Raw genomic sequence first — 14,923 nt, 5'->3', positions numbered from 1 at the left:
GTATTGGCTGCTTTCCCGAGGCTGCGGGAAAGTGCAGATGGAGTTAATGGCGGGGAGTCTGGTCGGGGTGATGGACTGGGCTACATTCACAACTCTCTGAGGGGTGGGAGATTGCAACCTTCACGTGGTCCACCCTGTTTCGACGAATGCAATCAACCTGGCGTGCACAAACAGAAGATCAAAGAGAACAAATTATCTTACAACTTAAGGCTGTGCACGCCATAGGCAAGAAGAAGAAGACAACTCTCTGAAATTTCTTGTGTAGGAAAGAATTGCAGATGCTGGATTAAATCGAAAATAGACACAAAATGCAGGATTAACTCAGCGGGACAGGCAGCATCTCTGGATAGAAGGAATGGGTGACGTTTCGGGTCGAGACCCTTCTTCAGACTGATCAGAGCATCAGTCTGAAGAAGGGTCTCGACCCGAAATGTCGCCCATACCTTCTCTCCAGAGATACTACCTGTCCTGCTGAGTTACTCCAGAACTATGTGTCTATCTCTGGAAAATTCTATGGTGCCTCTGTAGAAGTAATTGCTGTTGGTCACCCTGGTTCCTTCCCCAGTCAAACCATTGATGTAAACAAGCAACAGCCTTCAAACTACTATCACTAAATGCTCTGCTACTTACAGCAGCGATTGGCTTAGAACGTACAAGGCGCAGCCAAGTTAACAAAGACCACTCACTATTGGAACAGCTGTTGTACTCACCACACAGCAGGGAGCCATGGACCTAATGGAAACTAGTCTCATATTTATACAATGATTCAGTCTCCAACATGTGCATGAAGACAGGTGTAATCTTTCAATGCCTCTCGCTTCAGCCATCTGAGGTTCCCACCTACTTCAATAGAATGTCTAACATACTGGTGCACAAGAAGAGCACGGTGACCTGCCTCAATGACTCCCATCCAGTAGCACTTGCATTCACCATAATGAACTGCTTTGAGAAGTTGGTTATGCCACAAATCTCAGAAATGAGCCACTTCAAATTTGCCCAGTGGTTCTCACTGGTTCTCCATTCTGCTCTGGGCAGTGAGGGCACATACATCCGGCTGCTATTCATTGACCAGAATGCAGCATTCAACATTATCATCTCCTCCAAACTCATCACCAAGCAACTGCATCCTCGACGTCCTCATCGGCAGACCTCAGTCACTGAGGATCAGTCACAGCATCAGCTCATTGCTTTTTGCACTAACGTATTGTTTTTGCACAATCTTCTTTATTTTAGAGACTTTTAGAATACCAATACAAATGTTACATGTATCTTAGGTATAATTTATAAACAACCTGTGTGTGTGTGTGTGTGTGTGTGTGTGTGTGTGTGTGTGTGTGTGTGTGTGTGTGTGTGTCTATGTTCCCATCACACTGCTGCAAGTAAGATTCTCCTTGTCTCCGTACCTCACTGTAATCTTAGTCTGACAATAAACCTGATTTTATCGGGCAACTGAACAGTTCTCTCACCAGCTAGAGTACCGTCCTGACCTCCCATCTACCTCCCTAGAGACCTCTGCACTATCTTTAATTGAACTTTATTGAACTTCCATGTTACATATTTGCACTAAATGTTGCACCCTTTTTCTTTGCACTGTGAATGCCTTGATTGTATTCATGTATAGTCTTTTTTTTTTACTGTTTAGCATGCCAACAAAAACTTTGCACTGTATCTCAGTACATGAGACAATGATAAACTAAACTAAAACTAAACTAAACTAGACACAACAGAATAAATATACCATGAACATAATGAGCCAGGACAAGAGCTCTGTACACATGGAAATGTCATTTGGTGGTTTTGTGATCCTTGGCCATCTGGAACATCGCCCCCATAAAAGTCAAAGCTTTACTGTTCATCCAGTCTCTCATGCTGGAAATAGTTGAACATATGACTCTAATCAGAATCTTCCTTCCTTCCATCAACAACTCCAACTCAAGTTCACAGGCAGCTTGGAAAGTGTGAACAATTTAGTTTTAGTTTTAGAGATACAGCGTGGAAACCACCAAGTCCGCATCGACCAGCGATCCGCACACACTAACACTACACACACTTGGGTTAATTAGCCAATTAACCTATAAACCTCTACGTCAATGTCAGTGTGGGGAGAAACCGGAGATCCTGGAGAAAACCTACGCATGTCACGGGGAGAATATACAAACTCCTTACAGATTAGGACGTAGTCAGGATCGAACCCGGGTCTCTTTGCTGAACGCAGAGAACGCAAAGACCTCTACAGATCATTTTCTTAAATACAAATAAGGCTGAACACATTCCCAGTCTCTGCAGAGTCATTCCTAACTCACTGCCAAACCTATCTTCATGATTGACCTCAGGAAATCCCACAATAATTCCAAATATGGAAATCAAATCACCAAATCTTTCCCCTTCATGTTCTGCAAAATCCTACTCCCTTAACCCTTCACAAAAAAAATCCAGATGGATCAAACATTCCTCATTCACAAACTACTTGAGTAACTCAGTGTGGGTCCGGCAGCATCTCAGAAGAACATGGGTAGATGACGTTTCAGATCGGGACCTTTCTTCAGGCTGACTGTGATGAGGGGGAGGGTTTGAAACATGGAAGAGAGGAGGGGCAAGACAAAGCTGGGCAAGTGATAGGTGGATACAGGTTGATATGTACACGATTGGGCAAAGGTCAGAGATGAAAAGACAGAAGGTGTGAGATAACAATTGAAAAGTTGCAAATTGTTAAACTCGACGAAGGAGTGGAGAGAAAGGGGTGAAATGGGTGTGAATCCGGGAAGGGCACAGGGAAGAGAGGGTGGAGGGGGGCGGAAGGAAGGAAGGGATGTGAGTCAGTCACTACCTACAATTAGAGAATTCAATGTTCATATTGTTGAGTTGTAAGCTACCCAAGTGGTGCTATTTAACATTGAATCCCCCCCAATTTTAGCTAACCTACAAACCACCCTTCCTTTCGTCCTCTCCTCCACCATGCCTCACCTGGACTCACCAATGGCAGGCGTCTAGAAAATGTAGATGGCAGTGGGTGCCAATGGTTACCACACTAATCAACATGCCCTTGCCACCACTATCTACAGGCCGCCCAGTCTCTGCCAGCCTGTCTTTCTGTACAGTGTATCATTTATTATGAACAATGTAATATCTTGCAATACATTTTGTTACCCTTCATCCTTTGTCTGTGTTCTGTGGATGGCTTAATTGTAATCACGTATAGCCTGTTCTTTGACCAGATCGCAAATAAACAAAAGCTTTTCACTGTATCTTGGTACACATGACATTAAGAAATTAAACTAAATATGTCATTATATCCATATTATAACCTTAGTTTTAAACTGTAATATTATAAACTTACTCATAATCTATATTATATCTTAATTATAATCTTTAATATTAAATCTTAATTATATCTCTACTATTATATCTAAATTATATTCAATTATAAATCACTAATATATGTTAATTATAATCTCTAACGTATTTAAATTATAATCTTAAATTATAACCTGGAATATTATAATTTTATTACAATGTGCTATATGCAAAAGGATTTGAGTATAGGAGCAGGGAGGTTCTACTGCAGTTGTACAGGGTATTGGTGAGACCACACCTGGAGTATTGTGTACAGTTTTGGTCTCCAAATCTGAGGAAAGACATTCTTGCCTTAGAGGGAGTGCAGAGAAGTTTCACCAGACTGATTCCTGGGATATCAGGACTTTCATATGAAGAAAGACTGGATAGACTCGGCTTGTACTTGCTAGAATTTAGAAGATTGAGGGGGGATCTTATAGAAACTTACAAAATTCTTAGGGGATTGGACAGGCTAGATGCAGGAAGGTTATTTCCAATGTTGGGGAAGTCCAGGACAAGGGGTCACAGTTTAAGGATAAAGGGGAAATCCTTTAGGACCGAGATAAGAAAAACATTTTTCACACAGAGAGTGGTGAGTTTCTGGAACACTCTGCCACAGAAGGTAGTTGAGGCCAGTTCATTGGCTATATTTAAGAGGGAGTTAGATGTGGCCCTTGTGGCTAAAGGGATCAGGGGGTATGGAGAGAAGGCAGGAACAGGATACGGAGTTGGATGATCAGCCATGATCATATTGAATGGCGGTGCAGGCTCGAAGGGCCGAATGGCCCACTCCTGCACCTATTTTCTATGTTTCTATATAATATTTCTATTAATTATAATCAATAATAATCGCAGGTTTCAGGCAATGGTGATCTCTGTAATAAATCTGTGGACGTATATATGCCATCCTGCATCTTCGACATATTTAACGTACCAGGTGAGGATAACCAGCCTTAAACCCGCGTATCTCTAGTCCAACAACCACCACTCACCTGCTTCATGAGCCCTGAAGGCTCTGCATTCGTTTCCTGAGGTGCTTTTGAATTTTCCGCAGCCTGTTCTTCCTCTGCTTCTGTGGGACAAAGCCCACACTGGTCTCCCTGCGGACAAGAGTTGGCCATTACTGACTCGACGCTGTTCTGGAGGGTTCAGAACCGGTGGTGAATTTGAGGTGAGGGTGGCAAGTGGTGGTGATGGGGAGAGGCCATTGTCATGGAGCAGGCTAGTTAGTGGATGCATGGAGTGAATTGCAGGGATTGTTAATGAAAGATAGAACCCGGCTCAGAATTCTCTGGTGCCTGGAGAATGAACTGAATTTGGATCCTCCAAACGCTTCCCCAACATCGTACCACTATGCAACACTGTCCACACTCCATCACTGCCAGAGCTCATGTGCAAATATGACCCACAGCTGCGCCCCACATTTGCAAGTGTCACAAGTGGTAAGGATGCACATTTCCACAGGACGCAAGAGACAAGGGGTGGCTATGCAGAAGTTTGGGATCTGCTTATCGCCTCTGACCCCTTAGTACAAGGCAAAAGAAGAAATTATCTGAAGACAAAACTCAATGTGCTGGAGTATCTCAGCGGGTCGGGCAGTATCTGTGGAGGGAATAGACAGGCGACGTTTCGGGTCGGGAACCTCCTTGATATTGAATGCTGAGGGTTGAGGAGACTGGAGAAGAGGTGACAATGCCTGGCAAGTGATAGGTGGATACAGGTGATGGAGGGAGGGGTTGATTGACAGATGGGTGGAGTTAGTGACAAAGGCTAGAGGTGAAAAGGAGAAATGTATGTCAGTTAAGGAGAGGAGAGTGAAATTATGGAAAGCTAGAGGGTGGGATGTAGGTGGAAGGGGAAGAGGGGTGGGTTAGTGGGCTAAATGGGTGCGTACCAGAGTGTGACGTTGGGCACAGGAGAGAGAGTGGAGGGGGGATGGAGGGTAACTTAATATTGGAGAATTTAATGTTCATACCGTTAGGTTGTAAGCTACCCAAGCGGAATAGGCGCTGAACAAAACTGGATCATAGAAGAGATAGAATATGTGGTCCTTTCAGTCCTTGCCAACACCGAGGATCCCATCTATCTCTTCCTCTGCTCTTCCCCCATGACCCTCAGTCCCCAGACCCCTGTTTAAAGACCCCACCCTGACATGCACTAGTTCCAGGCCCCTAGCCCATTCTCCCTCACCTGTTGGAACCAGAGTGACTCACCTTCTCTCCCTTTGGCCCAGGCAGTCCTGGTTCACCCTATCAAAGAGAAAAGACCAAGATGTGGTGAGAGCCCAGTCTCAGAGGAGACGAGAATCCTTTGAGTACAAATATCCTCCCTACTTCCCACTGACGCGTGCACTCAGAGCAACATCACCTTAAGACTGAGCTATTCACCAACGCACAACAAACACACAAGCCAAGAAACTCGAGGATATATTTGCAGAAAAAAGGAAATACAGACGCTGGTTTACAAATAAAGACCAAAGTACTGGAGTAGCTTAGCAGTTCAGAACTGCATTTCGGGAGAGCGTGGATAGGTGACTTTTCAAGTTGGGACCGTGATTTCAGGTTGGGAAGATGGAAAATAGACACAAAAAACTGGAGTAACTCAGGCAGCTTTTTGGAGAGAACTCAGGTAACTGGGACAGGGAGCATCTCTGGAGAGAAGGAATGGGTGACATTTCAGGTAGAGACCCTTCTTCAGGCAAGATGGAAATATTTGCATCATTTTGCTCATAGTTTGAACTTTTTGAGGCCACCTGCTGTCAATGTCCCACCCGTCAGAAGATTGAGGCAGGCACATCCTGTCAGGTTGACCCAAATCATTATCAGTTGATGATATCTCCTTGTGCATTTCACATTCACGATGGCACCTTCAACTTGAAGGTGGAATTTGGGGAAAAGGATCAAGACCGTCGACCTTGTCATCCAATCCCCCACCCAGCAACCCCCCAGTCTTTCACTTCTCCTTGGTTGCTCAATGGCAGGAAACAAGATGGCAGTTCTGATGAAGGGCCATCGGCCTGAGGCTTTGACTGTATCTTTCTCTACAGACGCTGCCCAACCAGCTGAGTGTCTCTAACACAATGTTTGGGAGGAAATCAGCGGATCAGGTTGTGTCTGGGTAGGGCTCACCAGATAGGTGACATCCCAACGTTCTGCCCAGCTGTTTCCAGGCAGCTAAACAGTCCTCTCATCAGCTAGGGTCTGGTCATGACCTCCCAACTACCTGATTGGAGACCTATCTTTAATCAGACTCCACCTTGCACTAAATGTTGTACCCTTTATCATTTATCCCTGGACTGTGGACGACTTAAATTACCAATATGCACGATTCAAGGATGTGTGGGCTAGAAACCCATGAAGTCACAAGGGAAACGGGCAAACTCCACACAACAACAGTGCCGAAGGTCAGGATTGAACCCGGGACTCTGGCGCTGTGAGGCAACTGCGCCCTGGATCCACAGCAGGGTGTTGATGTTACACTGATGGTATTCACCAGTTCCGATGTTCGTCACTTGCAGGATCACTAAGTGTTCCCCGCCCAGCACATTTCACAACTATAGCCCCAAACCCCAAACCCCCCCCCCCCCCCCCCTCCCCCCTCCAGACTCTGATCGGCCTTACCCACCATCCCCAGAGGTCCCCACTGGTCCCCTGCCCCCGACGTGCTAATCAGCGGGCAGCCAGTTTGCTCCTTCCTTGCCCATCCGCCCCCACTGTGCGGCACACCCTCTCCCCCATCTCCTGCCAACACCACAGCACCAGGCAGCACTGGCCCCCAACATCTGCCCAAACACACCAAGAATCTCAGAGTTGTTTAACATCACTCCCCGGATTGCTCATAGCAGCGGCTGGGAAGTCAATCCTCCCTCCCCGGAGACCAGGATGGATCTGGAGAGGACAGAAGGCAGCCAGATGGGCAGTGGAGTTGTGCCGGACAATGATGCCTAGAGGGGCGGGGGAGGGGGGGGGATAGGCAGTGGTACAGAGGGAAGGACAGAGGGGCGGTCGCCCTTGACGTGTTGAGCCGCAGAAGTCCGAGAAACTCACCGGGTCTCCATTTGATCTGGGTGAACCTCCCGGTTTTCCCTTTGGAATATAAGAGGAAACAACCATCAGAACTGCAGACCACGGAGAAGGTGTCGCTGAGCGATAACTAACAGTCAAGCGGCTGGGAGGACTGGCATGCTGGGCAGGATGAGGGCATGAAGGGCAGACGCACTGAAAGGGGTTCTGAGGGGATAGTGCAGAAGACGCTGGGGGGATGTGGGGGGGGGGGGGGGGGAGCGAGGGGAAGAGAGGGAGGCAGTGAGGAGGGAAGGCATGGACAGTACCCATGAGCGTCAATGTGGTCACCACACACCCACCCCGTGTTCTGACCCCAACTAATGGTGGGGGGGGGGGGAGCATTGATCAGTTCCATGGGGTGGACCGTGCTCTCTGCCCTTCCCACCTTCCGCCAGTATCCCACGCCGCAGGACTGGTGTGCTGTTGTTGTTCCCCCCCCCCCTGTCACCTCCCCCGCAATCCTGCATGAGACACTCACCGGTTTTCCTGGAATTCCTACCCCCGGAGTTCCCGGTAGTCCCGGTGATCCCGACTCTCCGGCAAGGCCCTCTGGTCCCACGGGTCCCGGATCCCCCTGCGGCACAGAACAGACAGGCTCGGTAACAGCACGACTGACCGTGCAGGTAGACAGAGTGCCAGAGAGAGTGTGCTGTAGGCTTGCCTTTCTAGGTCAGGGCATTAAGCACAAGAGCCAGGAAGTCATGATGTAGCCTCTATAGGACTTTGAAGATAGACACAAAATACTGGAATAACTCAGTGGGTCAGGCAGCATCTCTGGAGAAAATGGACAGACGACAATTCGGGTCGAGACCCTTCTACAGACTGAGAGTCAGGAGAAAGGGAAACTAGAGGTATCAAAAGATCAGAACAATCAGAGCTGGCACGGATGACCAAGCACAGAAGGAGCCCACAATGGTCCATTGTTGGCTGTGGAAGTGGTGATAGGGTTGATAGGCTGCATTTTGAGTATTGCGTGCAGTTCTGATCGCCCCATTACATCAAGAATGTGAAAGCTTTGGAAAGGGGAGAGGAGGTTTACCAGAATGATGCCTGCATTTGGAGATATTAGCTACATGTAGAGGTTGGACAGACTTGGATTGTTTTCTTTGGAATGTCAGAGGTTGCAACGTGACCTGATAGAATAGGATATAGAATGACGAGGCATAGATTGGGTAAACAGTCAGAATTTATTCACAGGAGGAAAATATCCTATGGTAGATGACATAGCTTTAAAATGGGAGGGGCAAAATATAATGGCGATATGCAGGGTAAGTATTATAAGTGTGATAAGTGCCTGGGACACACTGTCAGGGGTTGTTTTTGAGGCAGATATGATAGTGGCATTTAGGAGACTTTTGGTTGGACATATTGGTATGCAGGGAGTGGGTTATGTGCAGGCAGGTAAGTGTTGGTCTTGGCATCATGTTCAGCACAGACATTGTGGGCCAAAAGGCATGTTCCTGGGCTGTACTGTGCTATGTTCTGTGCCTACCACAAATGGCCAGGTTCATCAGTGCCTGAGCTGCAGATTGTACAGAATGCAAGTTTCCCGACCACAGCAGAACAAGTTCAGTAAGAGAGTGAACACTGCACACTCCAGACGATGCTGCATCAAGGGTTACTGCTAAAAGTAAAACCCCTTGGTGGAAGGGTCACACATTGGCATGGATGCAAGGTTGGTTGGTACAGCAAACAGAGAGTGGGCTTGAATTTTTTTTTTACCAGGTTGGCAACATACAATGAGTGGTGTATCACATGGATTGGTGAAGGAGCCGCAACGTTCTACAATTTATATTAATGGCTGGATAAAGGCTCTGAAAGGAGAGAATGTACTGATGACACAAAGGAAGGTAAGAAAGTAACTTGTAAAAAGGACATGAAGAGGTTATAAAGGGATGTGGTTATGTTGGGCAAAGATATGGGAGATGGAGTTTAATGTAGAAAAATGTCAAGTAGTCCGTTTTGCAAGGAGGAGTGAAATAAAGGCAGACAATATAACCTGGTGAAAGGTTACAGAACTGTGGAGGCAGTGGGATCCAGTGGCCTGGTCCAAGATAGGGCAGGATGCAAGTACAGACATCTCCACCAGAACCAAAACACTTCCAGAGCAGTGGGGACATCTTCAGCAACAACAAAAACATTTCCAGAGCCTTGGGGGATATCTCCACCAGCGGCTGAAACAATTCTAGAGCTGGAGTGGGTATTAACTGTCGATCTCGCCAGTGACTCCCACAGCCCGCGACTGAATCAAAGAACACAAGGGGCTCAGACAAGGTACGCGAGGGAACACTGACCAATGCAGGAGGGGAGGATATCAGGAGAGGTCGACTTTTGTGGATTGATGAGGAGAAAACCTACATGAATGTTTCAAAGGTGAATCAGGATTAACTACATTCAAAGAATATTTTGATAATGCATCATCTGAGAGAGACAAAGAAACAGATGGCGTGAATCACCAATAAATGAAGTGGAAAAATAGTACACAATAAGTCTAAATAGAATAATCTATTCTAGCAGGAACAACGCACAGAATATTGAATATGTGACAGGGCACAATGGGTAATATTGAAGTGTTTAAGAAGGAACTGCAGATGCTGGAAAATCGAAGGTACACAAAAAAGCTGGAGAAACTCAGCGGGTGCAGCAGCATCTATGGAGCGAAGGAAATAGGCAATGTTTCGGGCCGAAACCCTTCTTCAGACGGGTAATATTGAAGGGTGGTTTCCAGCTGGGAGGGAGGTGGACAGTAGAGTTTAGACAATAGATTACCAGTAGCTGGTACAAGACGACGAGTTTCCTTCATATATATTAATGACTGATGGTGTATCATTGACACAGAGCACGAATGTAGTGTGAACTGTGAGGAGCATATAAATAGGCTTCCTGGAGTTGTTGATGAAGCGGTGGAATGAGCAGGTGGATGACAGAGAGTATTTAATGTTAGAATCAAGAAACTGCAGATGCTGGTTTACAAAATAAAATCCCAGAGTAACTCAACAGATCAGGCAGCATCTCTGGAGAACATGGACAGGCGACGTTTCAGGTCGAGACCCTTCTTCAGACTATTGGTTGAAAGAATATCAGCATTTCTACAAAGGGGTGCATGAACTAAGCGATCCTGGGATCTATCTACACTGTTCTCTGTTTGTCAGAAGATCAAAGGCACTTTAGGAAAGGGGTAAAAACCACATGTGGGATCTGAGCTTTATACGTAGAAATATAGAGCTAGGAGCTCAAAAGGAACCTTTATAAAACAATGATCAAACTCAAAAACCTGCTACTGATCTGAAATAAAAACAAGAAATGCAGGAAACACTCACTGGGTCGGCCAACATCTGTGGTAACAGAAACAGAGTTTACATTACTGGGTGTTAGCTGTAAGACGGGGTTGGACAGACTTGGATTTTCTTTTCCTCTGGAGCAATGAAGGTTGCGGAGAGAGCTGATAGAAGTATATATGGTTTGTAGGTTAATTTGCTGGGTAAATGTAAAAACTGTCCCTTGTGTGTGTAGGATCGTGTTACTATGCGGGGATCGCTGGTCGATGTGGACTCAGTGGGCCGAAGGGCCTGTTTCCGCGCTGTATCTCAAAATTAAATTAAACTAAACTAAAATTATGCAAGACATAGATAGGTAGAACATATTTCCCCCAAGGTGGAAATGTCAAAGACTAGAGGGCATAGCTTTATGGTGAGAGGGGAAAAGTTTAAAGGAGATGTGAGGGGCAGGTTTCTCACACAGAGGGTGGTGGGTGTTTGGAACATGCTGCCAGGGGTGGTGGTGGAGGCAGATTCAACAGTGATGTTTAAGATGCTTTTATGGATATGCAGGGAATGGAGCGACTGATCACTTACAGGCAGAGGAGATTAGTTTAACTTGTCCAGCAGAGACATGGGTCTGGGATGGGAGGCTGATCCAAAGGCGACATCTTTTGGGGTGGATCAATGCTCAAAAGTAACAAAGGTGCAGGGCTGCATGGAGAGATGGGAAAGTGGGGCTTGCAGAATTGATGGGGAATGGCCTTGCCATTTGCAGGGATTGCATAATAATAATAATAATAAATTTTATTTATGGGCGCCTTTCAAGAGTCTCAAGGACACCTTACAAAAATTTAGCAAGTAGAGGAAAAACATGTAAGCGGAATGAAATAAATAGTAGAGACATGACTAGTACACAAATTAAAGACAGAATTCAATTCAAAACACAATATGAGGCAATTCAAGCACAGATGAAAAGGGAGGGGGACCTGGGGCTAAGGATAAGCAGAGGTGAAGAGATGGGTCTTGAGGCGGGACTGGAAGATGGTGAGGGACACGGAATTGCGGATCAGTTGGGGGAGGGAGTTCCAGAGCCTGGGAGCTGCCCTGGAGAAGGCTCTGTCCCCAAAACTGCAGAGGTTGGATTTGTGGATGGAGAGGAGACCGGCTGATGTGGATCTGAGGGACCGTGAGGGTTGGTAGGGGGAAAGGAGGTCAGTGAGATATGGGGGGGCCAGATGGTGGAGGGCTTTGTAGGTGAGGACCAGGATTTTGTAGGTGATCCGGTGGGAGATGGGAAGCCAGTGAAGTTGTTTGAGGACTGGAGTGATGTGATGCCAGGATTTGGTGTGGGTGATGAGTCGGGCGGCTGCGTTCTGGACCAGTTGGAGTCGGTTGATATAGGTGGAGCTGATGCCAAGGAGAAGTGAGTTGCAGTAGTCCAGTCGGGAGGAGATGAAGGAATGGATGAGTCTTTCAGCAGCGGGAGGTGTGAGAGAGGGTCTGATTTTGGCGATGTTGCGGAGGTGAAAGAAGGAGGTTTTAATGACATGGCGGATGTGAGGCTCAAGGGAGAGGGTGGAATCAAAGATCACATGATTGCATGATTATTACTGCCATTTAACTTATCGACAGCTCAGTCAGGGGAGCTAAATATAACTCCTGTCAGTTGTCATGATCACTTTTTATCATAACAAATTCCTTTCCGCATACCCCAGTCAAACTATTTTTACGTTTGCCTGAGGCTCTCCCCCGACGAGTATTGGCCCAGCAACAGTCATATGTCAGAATCCCCCTTCACGGCCCAACCACCAATTCCACTGGACACCTCTGGAAGCGATTGAAGGAGACACCGCGGAGGATTAGTGACAAACCTTAGTGCCCTTCGGCCCAATGATGCACATCTCTCCTGGCTTCCCCTGGGGAAACAAAAATGCCAAAGAAAGAGGGTTAGCAAGCCAATGAAGAACCAAGGTGCAAGCCCAGGCCTGAGATTCTTTGCATAACAATTACACCCAACGAGGCAACACTTTCCAAGAATTCAGCTCAGCATCCACGGTGCCAATATGCTGGAGGGTGTGTGACCCATGTGGCTCCATGGTTAGTGCTCACTGGGTGGAATTCCTAGACCAATTAATATAAAATCCACACAGCACAAATGATGAGATATTTCACACTGGAGAAATTTGTTGACTGGTTTTGCTACAGTGTAAAAATGCAATGAGGTTTAGTTTGGAGACACATCTTTGGGATGTCGGCAAAAACCGGAGCACCCGGAGGAAACCCACGTGGTCACAGGGAACATGTGCAAACTCCACACCTACAGCACCCGAGGTCAAGAGGTAGCTGAGGAAGGTACTATAACAGCATTTAAAATACACCTGGATAGTTACATGGATGGGAAAGGTTTAGAAGGATATGGGCCACATGGGTAAAGGCCAGTGGCACAACAAGCACGCCACACAAGGTCCAGCACTGGATGTGGGCGACAGTGGCATGACAACAGTGTGTCAAGGTGTGCAATTACCAGGAGATCAACCCCAGCAGCCACTTCCACCCCTTACCGATGAAGACCCTAGAAACCTCAGACAGCAGTTTCTCAAACCAGTTGGCTCAGGCATGGCCAAACAGTCAGTATTATGACTCACAGCACCCACTGCACTTTTATATTCTGACAGCACATGGGCGACGTGCAAGTTTTATATATTTGAAATAATTCATCTGTAATCTTTACCCTTCTGTTTCCTATTACTTGAAAAATCAAATAGGTGCAATAAAGGACATCAGTATTTCCTGATCAGTTATATTGCCCTTAGTCTAGTTTACAACCTGTTACAAAAGGACAATAAGAGTGTGAGACAGATTGAAGATTTGTGGATTGTAAAGCACTGTATCTCTAAACTAAACTAAACTCTTGGGATAAACAGATTTCAAGCTGCTCGTCTTACATTTTTCAGAATTTCCTGCCTCACTCTCCCTCCCCCAATCACCACTGGCCTCTCTGAAATACGCCTGCCCTTATTTAAATATATGCCCCAATGCTGTTTAGTGTGCAGAGTTTGTGAACAACCGCTTGAAATACTCACATCTCTGCCCGGGGTACCACTCAGTCCAGGGATTCCCGGCTCACCTTTCTGACCTTTCTCAGTCTGCCAAGGCAAAAACAAAAGTGCTTAAATTAGTCACTGTGAAGTGCGGGTCTCAAGGCAAAGTTAGTTACATTTCCACAGGCGATGAGGGAGGGTGGGGGGGAGGGAGGGAAGGGTGGGTGGATGGCAACAGTTCTGCAGCCATTGTGACTGAGAGACGGTGGGGTGAATGGAGTGGACCAGAACTGCAACGACTACACTGCCGTACTTTGACAAAAGAAAGCAACTGACAGAAAGGCATTTTCTTGTAAATGAGGAAAACGTGATTTTCTTTCAGCTCTCTGTGCTGGAATTTCTTACTTCTCTGGTATAAATATTTTCAAATTATACTCAGAGAAGACTTTTTTTTGTTCACCATTATGTAGAGCATATCTCAAATATCCCCCCCCCCCCCCAAAAAACCCTCTATTTTGACAACATTGTCAGTTGCTTTCTTTTGTCAAATTAGGGCAGTACAGGTATGTCCACCCAGAGATCACAGGTATAGGTCCAGTCAACAACCACGCTGTAATCACAGGTACAGTCACACACACCACAGTCGCAGGTTCAAGTACAGTCAAGCACCCCACAGTTACAGGTACTGGTACAGTCACCCAAACAACAGCCACACACACACTGCAGTCCCAGGTATAGTCACACACACCTGGGTATGTGGCACTGTGAGACAGCAACTCTACTGCTGCGCCATAGTGCTGTTTTGGTTTGGTATAAAGTTTTCATTCTGAATGAAGTTTATTTTTGAAGTAATAAGAAACTGTGAGTGGGAAATAGACCTGCCTATCCCATCTCTAGAACATTTATAATGAGTTAACAAAGTGTTCCAGAGCATATTTGTGATGCCTGCAGCAGGGGGCAAAGATGAAACTGAATGGCCCCGCCTCACTGGCAGTTCCACTATCTTGACTTTAATCCATTCCCAACATCTCTTTCAATTCCTGCTTCAGTGATGCAACCGACTTTACCCCTGCCTGGCCTCCCCGAGTCCCATTGTGAAAACATCTGCATGCCTGGCAGCCAGCCATGGAGTTAATGACTTCCACACGGAGGGAGTGCCGGCCAACTTCCCAAAGCTTCTGTAGTGTGGGCGAGGAAACTCAGCCCTTGTTGCAAAGTCACGAGC

General features: G+C 46.5%; 1 protein-coding gene across 5 annotated transcripts in view; it reads right to left on the bottom strand.

Annotated features, from left to right (window-relative positions):
• Positions 1–14,923, bottom strand: part of LOC116988568 (collagen alpha-1(XVI) chain-like) — a 127,078-nt gene that overhangs the window by 77,203 nt on the left and 34,952 nt on the right. For 4 of the 5 annotated variants that reach the window (XM_033045403.1, XM_033045404.1, XM_033045405.1 and 1 more), the window contains 6 exons: positions 13,741–13,803; positions 12,529–12,573; positions 7,876–7,971; positions 7,380–7,418; positions 5,547–5,582; positions 4,326–4,433 (listed from right to left, as the gene is read on the bottom strand). In XM_033045403.1, coding sequence (XP_032901294.1) covers positions 4,326–4,433; positions 5,547–5,582; positions 7,380–7,418; positions 7,876–7,971; positions 12,529–12,573; positions 13,741–13,803 — 387 coding nt within the window. The remainder of the gene's footprint in view (positions 1–4,325; positions 4,434–5,546; positions 5,583–7,379; positions 7,419–7,875; positions 7,972–12,528; positions 12,574–13,740; positions 13,804–14,923) is intronic. The other variant, XM_033045408.1, reaches the window with a different exon arrangement.

The sequence above is a fragment of the Amblyraja radiata genome, chromosome 27 (assembly GCF_010909765.2).
Source record: "Amblyraja radiata isolate CabotCenter1 chromosome 27, sAmbRad1.1.pri, whole genome shotgun sequence".
In the NCBI taxonomy this organism is placed as follows: domain Eukaryota; kingdom Metazoa; phylum Chordata; class Chondrichthyes; order Rajiformes; family Rajidae; genus Amblyraja; species Amblyraja radiata.
Note: the sequence above shows the minus strand (reverse complement) of the source record. Positions and strands in the feature narration are given on the sequence as shown.